This window comes from Mus caroli, unplaced genomic scaffold (genome assembly GCF_978045245.1).
Source record: "Mus caroli unplaced genomic scaffold, Mus_caroli_1 scaffold_2, whole genome shotgun sequence".
NCBI classification, from domain to species: Eukaryota; Metazoa; Chordata; class Mammalia; order Rodentia; family Muridae; genus Mus; species Mus caroli.
Window position 1 is genome coordinate 5935966 of NW_028227257.1, and position 16345 is coordinate 5952310.

The 16345-nt window shown below is 49.0% G+C and overlaps 1 protein-coding gene across 1 annotated transcript; it reads right to left on the minus strand.

The window, feature by feature from the left end:
- Positions 1 to 1123: 1123 nt before the first annotated feature.
- Positions 1124 to 6925, minus strand: Cimip1 (ciliary microtubule inner protein 1). Its single transcript, XM_021156717.2, has 4 exons — positions 6800 to 6925; positions 3583 to 3664; positions 1671 to 1772; positions 1124 to 1427 (listed from the first exon to the last, which is right to left on the minus strand). Exons 1-4 carry the CDS (start codon positions 6865 to 6867, stop codon positions 1269 to 1271), a joined length of 411 nt encoding a protein of 136 aa, XP_021012376.1. The 5' UTR covers positions 6868 to 6925; the 3' UTR covers positions 1124 to 1268.
- Between the last annotated feature and the right edge of the window lie 9420 nt (positions 6926 to 16345).

Genomic DNA, 16345 nt, shown 5'->3' on the forward strand with positions numbered 1-16345 from the left:
CACACTCTTTGAGATCTGGTCTTACTGGATTTCCCAGGCTTCTCAGTTCACTCTGCACCCCAGGTAATGTTTAAATCTGTGATCCTGTTGCCTCAGGGCCCTCGAGTGGCTGTGCTGACAGGCCTGTACCACTGTGCCTAATGCTTTCAAGTATTTCCCTTGTTGAGACAACGTGCCCTACAACTCAAGCTAGCTTCAAACCTGATATGCCAAGAATACCCCTTTTTTTATTACACATTTTCTTTACTTACATTTCAAATTTTATCCCCTTTCCTCGTTTCCCCTCCAAAACCCCCTCTCCTATCCCCCGTACCCCTGCTCACTAACCCACCCACTCCCACTTCCCTGTCCTGCCATTCTCCTACACTGGGGCATCAAGTCTTCACAAGGCCAAGGGCCTCTCCTCTCATTGATGTCCCACAAGGCCATCCTCTGCTACATATGTGGCTGGAGCCATGGGTCCCTCCATGTGTATTCTTTGGTTTGTGGTTTAGTCTCAGGGAGCTCTGGGGGTACTGGCTAGTTCATATTGTTGTTCCTCCTATGGGGCTGAAAACCCCTTCAGCTCCTTGGGTCCTTTCTCTAGCTCCTCCATTGGGGACCCTGTGCTCAGTCCAATGGATGGCTGTGAGCCTCCACTTCTGTAATTGTCAGGCACTGACAGAGCCTCTCAGGAGACAGCTATATCAGGCTCCTGTCAGCAAGCTCTTGTTGGCGTTCACAATAGTGTCTGGGTTTGGTAACTGTATATGGGATGGGTCCCCAGGTGGGGCAGTCTCTGGATGGCCTTTTCTTCGATTTCTGCTCCAAGCCTTGTCTCTGTAACTCCTCCTATGGGTATTTTGTTCCCCCTTCTAAGAAAGACCGAAGAGGCCACATACTTGTCTTCCTTTTTCTTGAGTTTCATTTCTTCTGTCTCCATGTCCCGTATGCGGTGACTGCAGATCTGTAGTAATTCCAGTTTCTGAGGTGAGCTTTGTGGCTGTTTTACAAGCCATCTCACCAACTGAACTGCACCCCCAGCCATAGGCAAGTGTGCCTAGTTAACTTAGTATTGCTTTGCAAAGCCACACTTAGGAATCCCCACAGGATCAACCAACATACAAGCAAGCAAATGAGTCAGGGTATCTATTTTACCCTAGGTTAGCCAAGAATGCCAGAAGCACCAACAAATGGCAGTGCCTACAGCAAACTGTTGTTCTTCAAAGTATCAGGGATGCTCACCCAGGCACAGCACACACCCTGTCTGAGGCAGAGGATGGTGTTGCTCAGTGTACCCCTTGCTCGGGCCAGCATAGCTCTCGGGCATAAGCCCCTTTGCAGCTGCAAACGTCTGAGTACTTCTCCAAACAGTACAGGCCTGGCTTCCCCGATCGCCATCCGATGAAGCCCTGGGTGGTCTTTGGGACTGGGGGCGATGGGAGAATCTGAAGAAGAAATGCAAGGAGTCAGTCAAAGGGAAGACTCTGTCCTGCCCACGTGCCGAAGGAGGAAGACAAGAATCTCATTGTAGGGCAAATGACCACACGTGCCACAGGGTGCCTAGGGTGCCAATGAAGCTTAGCATGGAGAAGCCAGGCAGGTCCTCACCTCTGGCTCCTGGACTGACCATAGTTTGCAGTGGGACTTACTTTTCTCTCAGAAAGTGGTGTGAAAAGGGTTTTGCGAACCTTGATGTGTTTATCCATGGGGCTCACTGGACGGACATAGAAGTGGCTAGGCAGCTCAGTCTTGGGCTTTGGGGTTTGTGGCTCCTCTTCACCCTCAAGCAGCTGAAACAGAACCCCAGAGACCAGAACTTCAGGCCAAGGCTAGGACATGGTTTGTTCATTTGCCCCAGAGGCCGCATGTGTCAGACGGTACCAGTGGGGCCCCATGCAGAGGCGCTCCTTGTCCCAGGACAAGCATAAGGCAGTGCAAGTGGGATCTAAGCTATGGAGTTAGCCCCGAGGAGCCCTTGATGAGGTCCTCCTGCTAGACTTGCAGCCCAGGAATCAATACTCCTACCGTGGGACCAGAGACGACTTCTCTGGTCAAGAATTTAAACTAAAAACTGTCCACGCCAGTTCCAAGACCGGGCTTTCCAACCAGAAAGGAACGCCCCACACTCTGGGATAATTTAAAGCCATTTAAAACTCCCTGGAAACCCAATTTAATTACACACAAGGAATATTCATATCAGATCACTTGCGAACAGTACATTATTAAGGCCCTGACTTTATGCATCGAATTTCAAACCGTATAACTGTCTAGGAATTTTTTTTTAAAAACCTCATTACGAATGACATAATTTCTAAGTCGTGCCTTGGGTGAGCTTCGGGTGGGGCTCCCACTGCTGTAATCTATAATATTCAGAACTGTGCAGTTCTGGTCACAGCTTCCCTGCATGTGGTGTCTAGCTAGAATAGTTATGTCCCAAACAGGCCACCCCTGGAAGCTCTGTAGGTATTATGGGTGTCTAGATAGTGTTCTTTATAAATAGGACCTGCTTACTCTAGACGTAGGCTTTGTGGGAACACTGGGACTCCTGGAAAATTAGAACGCGTTACCCCCGAGTTGTCTCTCTGCCCATGTCCCCAACATTCCCTATTTGTGACACTCGCCCCTTCTGTTTCTGTCATCTGTCTAGCCTCTTGTAGACACCTGGATGTGTGACCTGGGCTTTGGGAGGGAGGACGCTATCTCAGTTACTCCTTCCAGGACCCTTTGTCTCTAGGCCTGCAGAGGGTCCCCCATACCTTTGTTCCACATCTGTCCTCAGTCAGTTAGGTGAGAGCTACCACCTCACATCACAAAAGGGAGCCAGGCTGCCTCAAAGTGAGCCTGGGGTTGGCTGGCTCCTCACCTTGGCATCCCCTTAGCCAGTCTTGTGGCTAGCCACCATTCTTTGTACTCAGTGGTCTCTTTATTAAAGATGGGCAGGCAGCGGCAGCCCCATGCACCTGGCTGCTGTGCAAGCCACAGAGCTGGTTCAGAGGATGTGCCTGGCATGCACCTCATGCCTTGAGAGTGCTCTGCAATGACTCAAAGGAAGGAAACTTTGGATTTAGGGGAGCAGAAACAAAGCTACTTTGTGTGTGTGTGTGTGTGTGTGTGTGCGTGTGCTTGAGCACTGTACATGTGTGCATTGTACATGTGTCCATGTGTGTATGTGCTTGTGTGTGCATGTGTGTGTATGTGCATGCACTGTTTGTGCACTGTATGTGTGAGTGTGTGTGAGTGTGTGTGAGTGTGTATGTGTGTGCAGTGTGCATGTGTGTGTACTATGTATGTATGTGTGTCCATGTGTGCATGTGTACATATGTGCATGCACTATGGATGCATGTGTGTGTCCATGTGTGCATTTGTACCTATGTGCGTGTGCTTATGTATGCATGTATGTACCTGTGCCGGCCCATGCAGGTACCAGAAGAGGACATCAGGTGTCCTGTTGCATGGCTCTCACCCACAAAGTCATCTCCTCAGCTTCTCTCAGTTCATTATTGCTGAGTATCAGATGGTAGCCATCTATTTCCTGACCTGACTGGTTACAGCCTGGAGACAGGGGAGAGGAAAGAGACTCCTTATGAACTTCTTAATTACCTCTTTCATGGACGTTGTTAAATATCCCCACTTGGCCGGCCAGTTTTGCCGGGCTTCACTTTCGGCCCTCAGACGGTATTTCCTGAGAGAGAGAAACAGTTAGCAGGAGGTGGTACCCTCAGAAAGGCCTCGTGTAAACTCCTGAGAGCACGCTTGCCTATGTGTTTTGCACTGACCTGCTAGCAGATCTGCAGGTGGTGTGGGTGGGGCTGGAACAAAAGAGACTTCAACGCCCTTGACCGAGCCTCTTAACTTATGAGGAGACCCTGGCCAAAGCAAGAGAGGAGGCAGTGGTGGGAAGAGATGGTACAGAGGATGTGGTGTGGGGATCAGGTGTGAATGTGAACTCTCTTGTTCTGTATCCAGAGACTAAAGGGATCATGAGGCAGAGAAGTACCCATGGGATGGGGCAGGGAACTTGAAAAGACACTTGGCCCTGGGTTCCTGCAAGTGTAAACTCAGCAAGTGTGAATTTCTTTTAATGGTGCCCCCGGATGCTCTACCCACCCACTCCAGTCCACTCGTGAGCTGAGCTGAAAGGGCAGCTGCTGAGTCCATGTGTTGGGTTCTGTAAGCATGAAGTCCGACTTGATCCTTCAAGCTCCTACTGGGAATCAGAATCTGCATCCTCCCCCATCTCTGCAGATTTTGGGGCCTTGATCAAGTTATATAACCTGGGCTCCAAGCTTGGAAAACAAAGTCTATTCTTTTTTTTTAATTTTTCTTGTGTGTGTGTGTTTTCCCATGTGAGGGTCTGTGTGAAGGCCAAAGGTTAACCTTGGGTGCTGTCTTAGTTAGGTGTTGTCTGTTCCTATGATGAAACACCATGAGCAAAAATCAAGTTGGGGAGGAAAGGGTGTATTTGGCTTACACTTCCACGTCACTGTTGATCATGGAAGGCAGTCAGGAGAGGGATCAAACAGGGCAGGAACCTGGAGTAGGAGCTGATGCAGAGGCCTTAAGAGGGGCGCTGCTTACTGGACTGTTTCCCCCATGGCTTGCTCAGCCTGTTTCCTTATAAAACTCAGGACCACCAGACCAGGGCACCTCTCATAATGGGCTGAGCCCTCCGCTGTCAATCACTAATTAAGAATATGCTCTATAGGTCTGCTTGCGGCCTGTCTCATGGAGGCATCGTCTCAATTGCGGCTTGTGTCGGGTTGACATTAGACTGGCCAGCATAAGTGCCCTTCTTCAGAAACCCTCCACTTGGTGTTGCAGATAGGATCTCTCAGGAGGACCAGGGCTCACTGATCAGGTGACACTGGCCCGGGCAGAAAGTTCCAGGGACTTGCCTGTTCCCTCCCAAGCCCTGGGATTATAAGCGATCACCGCACACCAGGCTTTTTACATGGGCTCTGGAGTCAGACTCAGGTCTTCATCCTCATGTGCAAACACTTTCCAGGCTGAGCTCTCTCCCAGCCCTGAAGTCTGTTTCCCTGCGTGCCTCTGTACATTTTGTGTCTGAGTGTGTGCATGCGTGTGCAGGCCAGAGGACCAGACAGCTCAGCTTTCCCAGGGCTCCAGGGTTTAATCTCAGGCCATCAGCTTTTGCTGTGAACAACTCCCCCTCCCCCATACCTGCCAAGCCGTTGATCCAGCCCCAGAGTCTAATTCTCATATGGATGTAGCTAACATGAACTCATAGGGAGCCGCAGAAGTGGCTGTAAAATTCCCCATATCCATATCACAGCAGAAGTAAAAATAGCCAACCGGCATTATTTTCATGATGTTTTGTTTTTTGTTTTTTGTTTTTTGTTGTTGTGAATCTTTGAAGTTTGTCAAATTTTTGACTTGGATCTTGAAGGCTATGTAGGAGTTTGTCTGAAGTGGGGAAGAAAGTGGGGTGTGGGGTGTGTGTAGTGGTTCATGGGTGATAATGAACACTTAAAACACTGTGAGGCCAGGCTTGGTGGCGCACACCTTTAATCCCAGCACTTGGGAGGCAGAGGCAGGCAGATTTCTGAGTTCGAGGCCAGCCTGGTCTACAAGTGAGCTCCAGGACAGCCAGGGCTATACAGAGAAACCCTGTCTCAAAAAACCAAACCAAACCAAACAAAAAAACACTGTGAGATTGTGCAGTTTGTGGGAAATGATACTTTTCCACTTACAGGAATTACAGTTTCCTATAAAACAAACCCAATGTAGCAGTTCCAATATGAAGCCGGCTCTTCATCTGTCTCCATTCTCAGCCAACCACACAGGTGTCAAAAAAGATGATAAAAGTCACAGAGACAGTTACTAGGGAGCTTAAGTGAGGAGGTGAGACAGGAGCCTGCCATCCTAGGTATCAGGGAGCTGCAGCAGGACGGTGGTGAGTTTGAGGCCAGCCTGAACTGGCAGGAAGTGAGTTTAGGCCGGCCTGGGTGACTCGAGATTAAACTCAAGATAAAGAAAGCTGGAGACTCAAGGTGTCAGAAAAAATGCCCAGCACTCCTGAGGCTCCAGATTCATAGCCAGTGCTGACTGAGGGAGGGAGGGAGAGAGGGAGGGAGGGAGGGAGGGAGGGAGGGAGGGAATGGAGAAGAGAGAGGGACAGATTTCTCTTGCATTTAAGGTTTAAATTAGACTTCCTATAGTGGTTAAAATGCCAAATAATGGAATACTATTTAGCACTCAAAAATATCCATTACAGATGCCTGATGGAGACAAGTCTTTCTGGGAATGGATTTGTTGTTGTTGTTGCTACTGCTACTGCTGCTGCTGCTACTGTTGCTGCTGTTTGAGACAGGTCTTACTATGTAGACTACTCTGGCCTTGAATTCACAGAGATCCACCTGTCTCTGTAGCTCCGCGCTGCAGCTCCGAGCGCTGCCATGGTGCTAAGTGATTTCCTCCCCATGGCTTCCCAGATCTCTGCAAACCCCCAAACCTGTGGGCCTGGATCTTTTAAAATTAAACTTTCTTCTCATTTAAAAGAATCAGGGAAAACCAAGAAAGGGCAAATCGTCTTTCCTTCGAGGTTGTCAAAAATTAGTGTTTTAATTTTGTTTCTTCTTTTTAAATTTTCTATTAGAAGTCTTCCAGTCTCCGCTGTGGGCAGGAGGGCAGGGTGGGAAGACTGAGGTATCTCTGTGTCCCTAACGCTCACCCCGATAATCTTTAGAACACTTTGGTTACTCCCAGCAGTCGACTGTCTTCTGGTCTTGGTGGGGAAACTGAGGCCACCATGGTGTGTACTCAACTTGTGAGAAGGGCCCAGCCCAACGGGTCTTACCAGATCTCGTCCTGGGCCACAAGGTTCATGCGCTCTGCAGCCGTGGTACTGAGCGGTTTCTGCGCCATGGCTCCCGCGGTCTCCGCAAACCCAAACCCGTGTGCTCCTGCTTTAGACTCTGCGTCCTTAGTTGTAGTCCCGTTGCTGGGAGACGGGTTGCCAGGTTACACGTGACAAGGAAGTGGAATCAGAAGCGAGAGCACCGCACACCTGCAGGGTATGAGGGTGCCTGGAGCTTGCCCCTAGCCTCTGCCCTCTGAGCACCCAGTGGTCATCCTATCGCATGCTCCTCTGAGGAACCTCTAGACTTAGCACCAAGATCCCCACTCCTCTTTCGGTAACTGGGAATTGCTCGCAGGGCTGGGCATGCTCCACCCGGACCTACATCCCCAGCCTTCGGTTTTTTTGTTTGTTTGTTTTTACTTGTCTAATTAAAAAAAAAAACGATTTTATTTATTTTTATTTATATGAGTACACTGTAGCTGTCTTCAGACACACCAGAAGAGGGCATCGGATCCCATTACAGATGGTTGTGAGCCACCATGTGATTGCTGGGATTTGAACTCAGGACCTCAGGAAGATCAGTCAGTCAGTGCTCTTAACTGCTGAGCCATCTCTCCAGCCCTTGTTTAAAATTTTGACACAGGACTCCTAAGTTGCTCAGTCTGGCCTTGAACTCACTCTGTAACCCAGGCAGACCTATGCTTCGAGTTTCTCCTGTCTCAGTTCTCTGAGTAGTAGGCTGGCTTGGACCATCAGCCCGGGTCCCTGGCCCTTTTCAAAACTTAAACATAAACATGGATGTTAGATTACTCATCCTGGTGCAGAACCCCAAGAGCACAGAGTTTGGTGATGTCTATTTGAGAGAACACACCCTCCTGTCAGACCCTGGGCATCACCAAACAGAGCTGCCAGCCACCTCCAGTGGTTGCAGAGAACACTGCCCTCTGCCCCGCCTCCACCTCCTTGCAGAGCTTGGCTAAGCCTCTACCAGGCCCTGTTCAGGCTGACGACTCTAGCCAGGCTTCGCTTCCTGCAGAAGCTGTAGAAGGCCCACTCGTGTTGCTTAGAGTTTTCACGTGTGCTTTTCCACCGCTGCATCGCATTTCACTCCTGCTCAAGGACAGAGTTGGTCTGTTAATGACCTGGCCTGGGTTCATGATAAGCTGATAACAGGCCACCACTAGGAGTCCTTGCTCCTGGGTGGGTAGGTCCTCAGGTGGGCTGGGATCATCTCCTGTCCCCCTTTCCCAGGTCCAGTGGCTGTGGAAGCCTTTGTGTAAAGTGGCTAAGAAGAAAGATGTGCTGTGCACTCCAGGCAAACTCGGCTCCTGCTTTGGGAGGTGTCTAGGTATCTCTGCGGAATTAAGAATAAGCAAAGCTGCTGGCTGCTGTGCTTGGCCTGATGCCCCGCCCCTCCTGCAAGCTTTGTTAAGAGCCCGGTCCTCCTGCAAGCATTGGCTGAGGGCCCCACTGTGCTTGATTCTGGTTGGGTACTGAGGGTGCAGAAGGGAAACACGCATCATACAGGACAGACAGGCAAGGATATAGGAGGCACACACACATCCCGAGGTCACAGGGGACAGCCATGATGAAGGTCACAATAGATCAGATGCTAGCAGTCATGGAAGCTTCTAGAACGGTGGCCATGGGGGCAGGGAGACACCACACAAGCATGAGGACCTGAGTTCCATTCCCAGGGCCACATAAAACGCTGCACATGGCCGCACACGACTGCAATCCCAGCGTCGGGAAGGTGGAGACAGGAGCTGTGTCTAGATTTCCCCGGCTCCCACAATCACAGAGCTCCAGGTCGCCTCAGAGACTTCGTCTCATAACACAGGGTGGACCGTGGCTGAAGAACGACCTCTGAGGTTGACCTCTGACTTCTGCACACACGTGCACCTGCAAAAACATGAACCTGTACACCCATACCCACCTACACCTACTCCCCTCCCCCGAGGGAGGGTGCCCAGGGCAGATCTCTCTGAGGAGAGGATGGCTGGGGACATGTGCTGAGGGGTTAGGATGATGCATAAGGATCAGAGCATTTTCTGTGCAGAAGCGGTGCAAAGGCCCTGTGTGCAGGGTGCTCCGAAGAGAGCTGTGGTCACGTGGACAGGCTTGGGGTCTTATATGGGCTCAGCTCATGGCCCCAGTTTTCATCACTGATATCCAAATCTCTTAAAGAGAGAAGGCAGGTTGACTGTTTCCTCACCATGTGACGAGTACCTAACTGAAGGAAGGTTTGACTTACATCACAGCAGTGGCGTTATGGCACAGGCGGTAGCCTCTCACACATCTACAATCAGGAAGCCGGGAAGATGAACGCTGTGTCTCCATTTATTGAGCCCAGACCTCAAGCTGTGTGGTGATGCCTCCTGTATCTAGGGCCAAGTCTTCTCATCTCAGGCTACCCCAGGCAGCTGAACCTACAGAGTTGGGTGCTCTTCAATGCTGGCCGGGGAAGGCATTTAACCACCAAACAGGGCCTTGATTGCCCTGGATAGAAGCACCTTGGGAACTTGCTGTGGGATTACGTACACCTGTGACCCCCTCTAGGCACTGCCCTTCCTTGGATTGCAGTCGGTCTCTGTCTTGGTTAGGTTTTATACTAGGAGCCACCTAACTGAAAAGGCTCAAGGAGGAATTTCGTAGATTAAAATGTCCCATGGACATGTCTGGGGGAGGGGCTGTCTTGATTGCTAATTGAGTAGAAGGGTCCAGCCCACTGTGAGTAGCCCCATTCCCTATTAGGCAGTCCTGGACTGTAGAGAAGCTAAGCATGAGCCTGCCGTATTTCCTTGACTATGAAGGGAGTTCCTTGCCAAGCGCTGATACCAGAGCCTTGAGTTCCTGCTCTGACTCCCCTAGGTGACAGACTGTGATCTCAAGTGTGAGCTGAAGTAAACGTTTTCTTCTCCTGGGTAGCTTTTGGTCACGGTCTTTGTCACAGCCACGGAAAGGAACTTAGGGACCTATGATACCCTCCCGCCAGCAAGATGGCAAGAGTGAACTTAATCAAAACCCAGGACACAGGGTGCACAGAATGTCCCTGGACATACACCTTGTCCCCAGCACCCATGGCGTGTGCATTACGGCTGCTAAAACTCCTGTTTCCGGGAGATCACATTTCCCCACTATCTCCTAGCTTATCTACCCAGGAATGTTTCTGAAATGCCTGTTTTGGGGGCATGCCTGGTGGGTTAATGTGTGCCCCCACATACCGTATTCCACTGTCCTTGTGAGCCGAGGTCTCCTTTCTCTGTTTCTTATTCACCCCCTCACCCCCACCTCCGTTCCAAGGCTCAAATCTCTTTCCCTTCGATATTCAAAACAAACATTTTCCCAGCCTCTGGCAGATAGATAGATACACCCCTTATCTAACAAGTTTTTTTGTTTGTTTGTTTGTTTGTTTGTTGTTTTGTTTTGTTTTTCTTGGCAAACTTGTTCTTCTGAGTAGATTTCAAACAGAGAGAGAAAGAGAAGACAGGACAAAGGATTACTACGCTTGCCAGCCACATGTGGGAAACCCAGAAAATATTTGCAGCTTTTAGGTTCTCCATGTTCTCATGTGTTAATATTTTTTGGCCTTTTCTCGGTTCTCTGGGACCGTTCATTTTTAATTTTTATTTCTTTTTTCATTTTTCTGTTGCTCCATAAAACATTCTGACAACAGGAGCCAACTGCTTTTTTTTTTTTTTTTTAGTTTTTAAGCTTAAACAGTTTTCTTTTTTATTGGATGAGCGTTTTTTTTTTTTTAATTCCCTTTATTTTTTTAACCAAAGAGTGCTTTGTGGAGGAACAGGCTCTGCTCACATCATGCCCTGTCTGCCAGCATGGTTTCCCCACAGCATGGGCAAGTATTACCTATACAACAAAGGCCCGTGGGCTTCGGCTAGAAGCATGGTTTGCTTCGTACATCTAATGGCTGCAGCGGAAGGAGCAGAGAGCTTGTCTTGGCTGGGTTCAGGCATCTCCTCCCTACACCTACAGCAACAGGTAACATGGTTCTAGGGCCTTATGGAGGAAGAAAAGACTGCCTGCCTCTATGGATCCCTAGAAACTCCCTCACAGGTCCTTCCCAGTTGACCTTATTATCACCCATCCCTGCATCCATTAGGCTCAGGGCAAGCAGTTGCTTCCTCCTTTCTTAGGTCCTTCTCGCCAATCTGCCTTGTTCAGTCCCTCAGATATGGGGAACGCTTGAGTGCCTGCAGAGTAAAGTGAGCTGAGTCAGGAATAGGCTGGCTTGGACTCGACTGTGAAGGGCACAGCCTTGGCTGAGCTGGCTGCCTCAGCTTCCCGATGGACAGCCATTCCACCAGCCACGTGTCCCACCCTGGAGGAGCCCCTGATGGAGATGCTCACGCCCTGAAGGCCAGTGCCCAGTACTGATCTTGGGTGATGGAGTCTTTGCTTGGCTCACTGCTTTCATAAAGCACCTGGCCAATGTGACTTAGGGAAGACAGGGCGTGGTTTAGCTGGTGATGGTTTAGTGAGCCATGGTGGAGAGAGGTCCTGAGGCAGCGACATGAGGGAGCTGACTGCCCTGTGCCCACAGTCGGAAAGCAGAGAGGGGTGGGTGCTGGTGCCCAACTCCCTGTCTCCTACTCCTTTTATACACTCGTTTATTTGTGGTGAGTGCGAGTGTGAATATGTGTGTGTGTGAGTCTGTGTGAGAGAGTGTGTCTCTGTGTGAGTGTGTATGTGAGTGTGTGAATGTGTGTATGTCTGTGTGCGTGCCTGTGATTGAGTGTGTGTCTCTGTGTGTGCAAGTGAATGTGTGAGTGCGTGCAGAAGACGGAAGACAGCTTGCAGGAGTTGGTTCATTCACGTGAGTCTGGGAGATCAAACTCACGTTGTTAGGCTTGACTTGTATGTGCCTCTACCAGCCGAGCCCTCTCCTTTGGCACTCCTGTCTCCTCTGCTGTTCATACCAGAACCCCTGCTCACGGAATGGTGCCACCAACATTTGGCTGGGTCTTCCCACTTCAGTTAACCCAGTCACAGACAAGCCTTGTGATTCACCTCCTGTCCAGCAGATGATGGACATTAGCTATTACAGAGGGGCATGTAATGATGTAATGATGGCTTCCTCATTCCAGGGCTAGTCTCAGGAGTGAGCTCTGCAGTCCAGGAAGAGGTGTTATCCACAGGTAGGTTTAAGACTGGTTTGAAGGGAAAGAGATCATGGGGTTGAAAGGGGAGGAGTCAGGTGGCATCTCCAGTCTACCCCACAAGTGTCATTCTTTGTCATGTATCAAGTGGCATGGGGAGATCTCCATTCTTCTAACCTTTCTCGACAAATGTTACTGAGTCTTTTATATGTGCGGACCCCTGGTACTTCACAATGCCCTGAACAGTCCTGTCCCAGTCTTCTAGAAACTCACAGCCTAGCCAAAAAAGCACAGCCAAAGAGTTGTGTATGGCCCCGAGGTTATCCACACTCCAATGGCAGTAAGAGTGTTTTGAGGTTCTCTTACTGGTTGATCGGGGTGGGGGTTTCTACTCCCAAAAAAACCCCAAAAAGTAGTCTCTCTGGATCCAGGCCTGACATTTGCTGCATTGCTGCTTCACACCGAGGCTTGGTTAGATTCCATGATGAAGTTATATCCCCTAGCTCAGTCCCTGGAATGATTGGGCCTTAGCTCGGGAAGCAGAGTGCTTGCATAGCACACATGGAGCCCTGTTTCCAGCCCAGACACTATGTACACTGGGTGTGTGGTGGTGCAGCCTGTAAACCCAGCACTCTGACTGGAGGATCACAAGTTGAAGGCCAGTCTCTGCTGCATGGTGGACACCGCCGCCGCCGCCTCCGCCACCCGCAACAAAACAGACATCTCAAAAGTCTGGTCAAAGGTGGTGTAAAGGAAGGCTCTGCTGTGTGTCTGTCTTCTGCCCTCTTTGGGGAGACCTGGGTCCTCACAACTCACACCTCCCTCACTCTGAAGCTCAACAGCAGGCCTCCTCCTGTGGGCTCAAGGTAAACCATCAGCGCTCCCCCCAGGCTGTTCTCTTAGAGGTGGGCACGCTGAACACGGAGCATGCTTCAAAGGAGGCAGCGAGTCCCCCTCCCGCTCTCTGCCCGTGAAAGGCAGGGGGTCTTAAGACGTTTTAATGCCTTTCATATTCCTCGCTCCAAATATATTATTTCAGTACAATAGTTTCTTTGCGGGAGAATTGCTTAAATGATTCAAAATGGATTTAAAAATATATTTCAAGTTTTAATTTTATGCACAGAACATTAATGAGCAGAGCGCCTTAGAGACCGCCTGTCAGTTTAACGTATCTGCAGAATTCTCAGCGCAGATGTTATTCCATCTAAATCCTTTTAGAGGGAAGAAACTAGTAATTATTTTTTTCTTAGGGGATGTCAGGAAAATATATTATTTTGAAATTATGTTTTGATCCCAGAGTTCTACGCAAATATTGTGAGGGACTGGGTATGTCAAGTCATTTGGACACTAAACGTTTTTTTTAAAGTCCCGAGCAGAAAAGCAGCCAGAGTCCTTCATTGGCTTCATATTGCTTCTCCCCACACCCTTCTCCAGAAACCTCGTGCACTACCGTGAGCAGGAAACACAACTGAAAACTTAACCTCTGCCATGCATGACCAAAACCACAGACCCCTCCACCCCCCCAGACCGCAGCCGAGAGCTGAATCCAAAGACCAACATGAACACCCAATGATTAGGAAGGCGACTCTCATGTTCCCCTTTGTCTCCCAGTGTTGGAGAGACCTCTTCGCTTCTCGAGGGGTGCGTGGGTGACCAAGGCTCTGTCACTCTTGTGTGTGGATTCACATTAGCACTGCATTCGTTTTTCCATCCCCAACGGATGCACACAGAGACCCTCAGGCGTCTCCCTCCAGGGTGACGGCGGCGGCTTGTGGTCTGACTGCTCCTCCAGCAGTGGCACTCTGGGTTTGGAAGGGACAGTCATCTTCAAGTGCCCAGCAGCAGTGTGAACAATTGTCAAATAACTGACATTTCCAAGTCATTTATTTATAGAGGTGGATTGTGGGGTAGGGCCACCGTCAGCAGGACATGTGTCACAGGCCCTGACAACAGCCTCCTCTGACTTAGGTCTTGTCAGGTTATTTATTTATTTATTTATTATTGTCTCCTGCCTTCTGTCCTGGTGGCTGTTTCTCAGCTGCAGTCAGCACTTGGGGGCCAATGTCAGTTTCCCCTCAAGCCTCTGGCTTATCTGCTGTCATGTCTGCCCTCCCTCAGTGTTCCAGCAAGCCCGGCTGGGCTCCCAGCCATGCTCACTTTGTGCCACCCCTCCCCGCCCCCCACCTCATAAAGGTCTCTCATGGGGCCTTTGGCAGAAGGGGCTGTGTCTAAGGGAGTCGAGGGCTTTGAAGCTGGAGGCGCTTTCTCCCTCAGGAAACCTTCCCGCCTCCAGGTTCAGAGTAAGCCAAGCAGATGAGGCTCATTTTGCCAGAGGCACCCTCAGCCATTTCCTGTTTAGGGGTCTGCACATCTCAGTTCCAGATGTGGCAGGAAGAGACAGGAAGACTTGCTTTAAAGTCTTCTTTTGAGAGCAATGTTAGGCTCACAGCAAGATGCGGTGGGAGTTTGAATCCTCATCACCGCCTGCTCCCGTCCCCATTGCTTCCCCACGACCAGCATCATCCCCCACGGTCCACTTCCGTGGTCTGGACGCGCCACAGTTGGTCGTCTGCTCCCTTTCGGAAGGACATTTCGGAAGTGGCTTCCGAGTGGAACTGCCATACTTCCCGGATGCAGGATTGCAATCTGTTTTCCTTTATCCCCTGGAGCTCGATCATCGAGGAGGGACCATGTGGCACAGCTATGTTGGCTTTTCTAAAAGTCAAACCGTGTTCTAGAATGTTCTGATTGGTTTTCCATCAGCAATGATTGAGCTTTTCTGGGGTCTCTACCAGGGTTTGGTCTTGTCTCTCTCCCTTTTTATTTTACTTATTTTTAGTGGTAGACAATCACTTGACCACTAAGCCTTCCCTTTTAGTAACAAAAGGTTTTATCTGGAAAATAAAATACTGGAGTAATGAATACATAAATAAAAATAAAATCTTGAAATCTGTGTAGAAGATTAAATACTCTCAGAATGGCTGCAAAAATGTGGAAGATGGCAGGGGGCCTTCAGCTCTCAGCCTATGCCTTTCAGGAGAGGAGCTGATCTGGGTGAGTGAAGAACTTAGCTCTGCAGGGCTCCACCATGACTCAGGAAGCAGGTATTTTCCAGCAAACGGGAGAAATGAAAAGCCCATCACTCACGTAGACAGATAAAAGTTCTAGAATAATTAAACAGTACAACACGCAGACATGTTACAAGAAATTGATGGGTGATGTTAGACCTCCCAACCCAGATGAAAACTCAGGGCCACAGAGAGAAGACTAAAGCTTGCCTTTCTGATGTAGGGTCCTGTGTGCAGAAGATGCCAGGGGGCAATAAACTAGTGAACCCTGTGAAAAATGCCGGCAACTAGGGGTCAAAGGTTAACTTCCACATGCTACTAAACTGCCAATAGTCCTGACATGTTTAAAGTAAAACATGAATGTTTCAAAGTCCCTTCCTCCTCCAAAGGAGCCACTGTGTGTGAGAGAGTTGTGAGTGCGTTTGAGTGTGTGAGTGAGTGTGAGTGCATGAGTGAGTGTGAATGAGTGTGCAAGTGTGAATATGTGAGTGAATGTGTGCATGAGTATGAATATGTGAATGTATGAGTGAGTGTGTGTGAGAGTGTGAATGAGTGTGAGTATGTAAATGAGTGTATAAGCATTAATGAGTGAGTGTGAGTACATGAGTGAGTGTGAGTGAATGTGTAAGTGTGAATATGTGAGTGAATGTGTTCATGAGTGTGAATGAGTATGTGGATGTGAGTGTGAGTGTGTGACTGTGAATGAAAGTGTGAGTCTGTAAATGAGTGTATGAGTATGAATGAGTGTGTGAGTATGTAAATGAGTGAGTATTAATGACTGTGTGAGTATGTGCAAGTGTGTAAGTGAGTACATGCATGTGAATCAGTGTGTTAATGTATGAGTGACTATGTGTGAGTGTGAATGAGTGTGTGAGTGTAAATGAGTGTATGATTATGTGTGAGTGTGAGTATGTACACATGAATCACTGTGTTAATGTGAGTATGAGTGAATATGTGTGAGTGTGTAAATGAGTGTGTGATTATGTGAGTGTATGTGCATATGAATCAGTGTGTGAATGTATTAGTGTGTGAATGAATCAGTGTGTGAATGAATGAATGTGTGTGAGCATGTGAATGAGTGTGTGAGTGAGTGTTTAAGTGTGAATGAGTGTGAGTATGTAAGAGTGTGAGTATGTGTGCGTGTGTGAATGAATGAGTATTTGAGTGTTAATGAGTGTGAGTATGTAAATGAGTGTGAGTATGAATGAGTGTGTGAGTGAGTGTTTGAGTGTGAATGAGTATGTAAATGAGTGTATGTGTGACTGTGTGAATGAGTGTGTGAGTGAGTGTGTATGAGTGTTTCTAAGACTTTCTTTCTGTGATGAACCCAAGGCTTTGTGCATACCAGGCAAATCCTG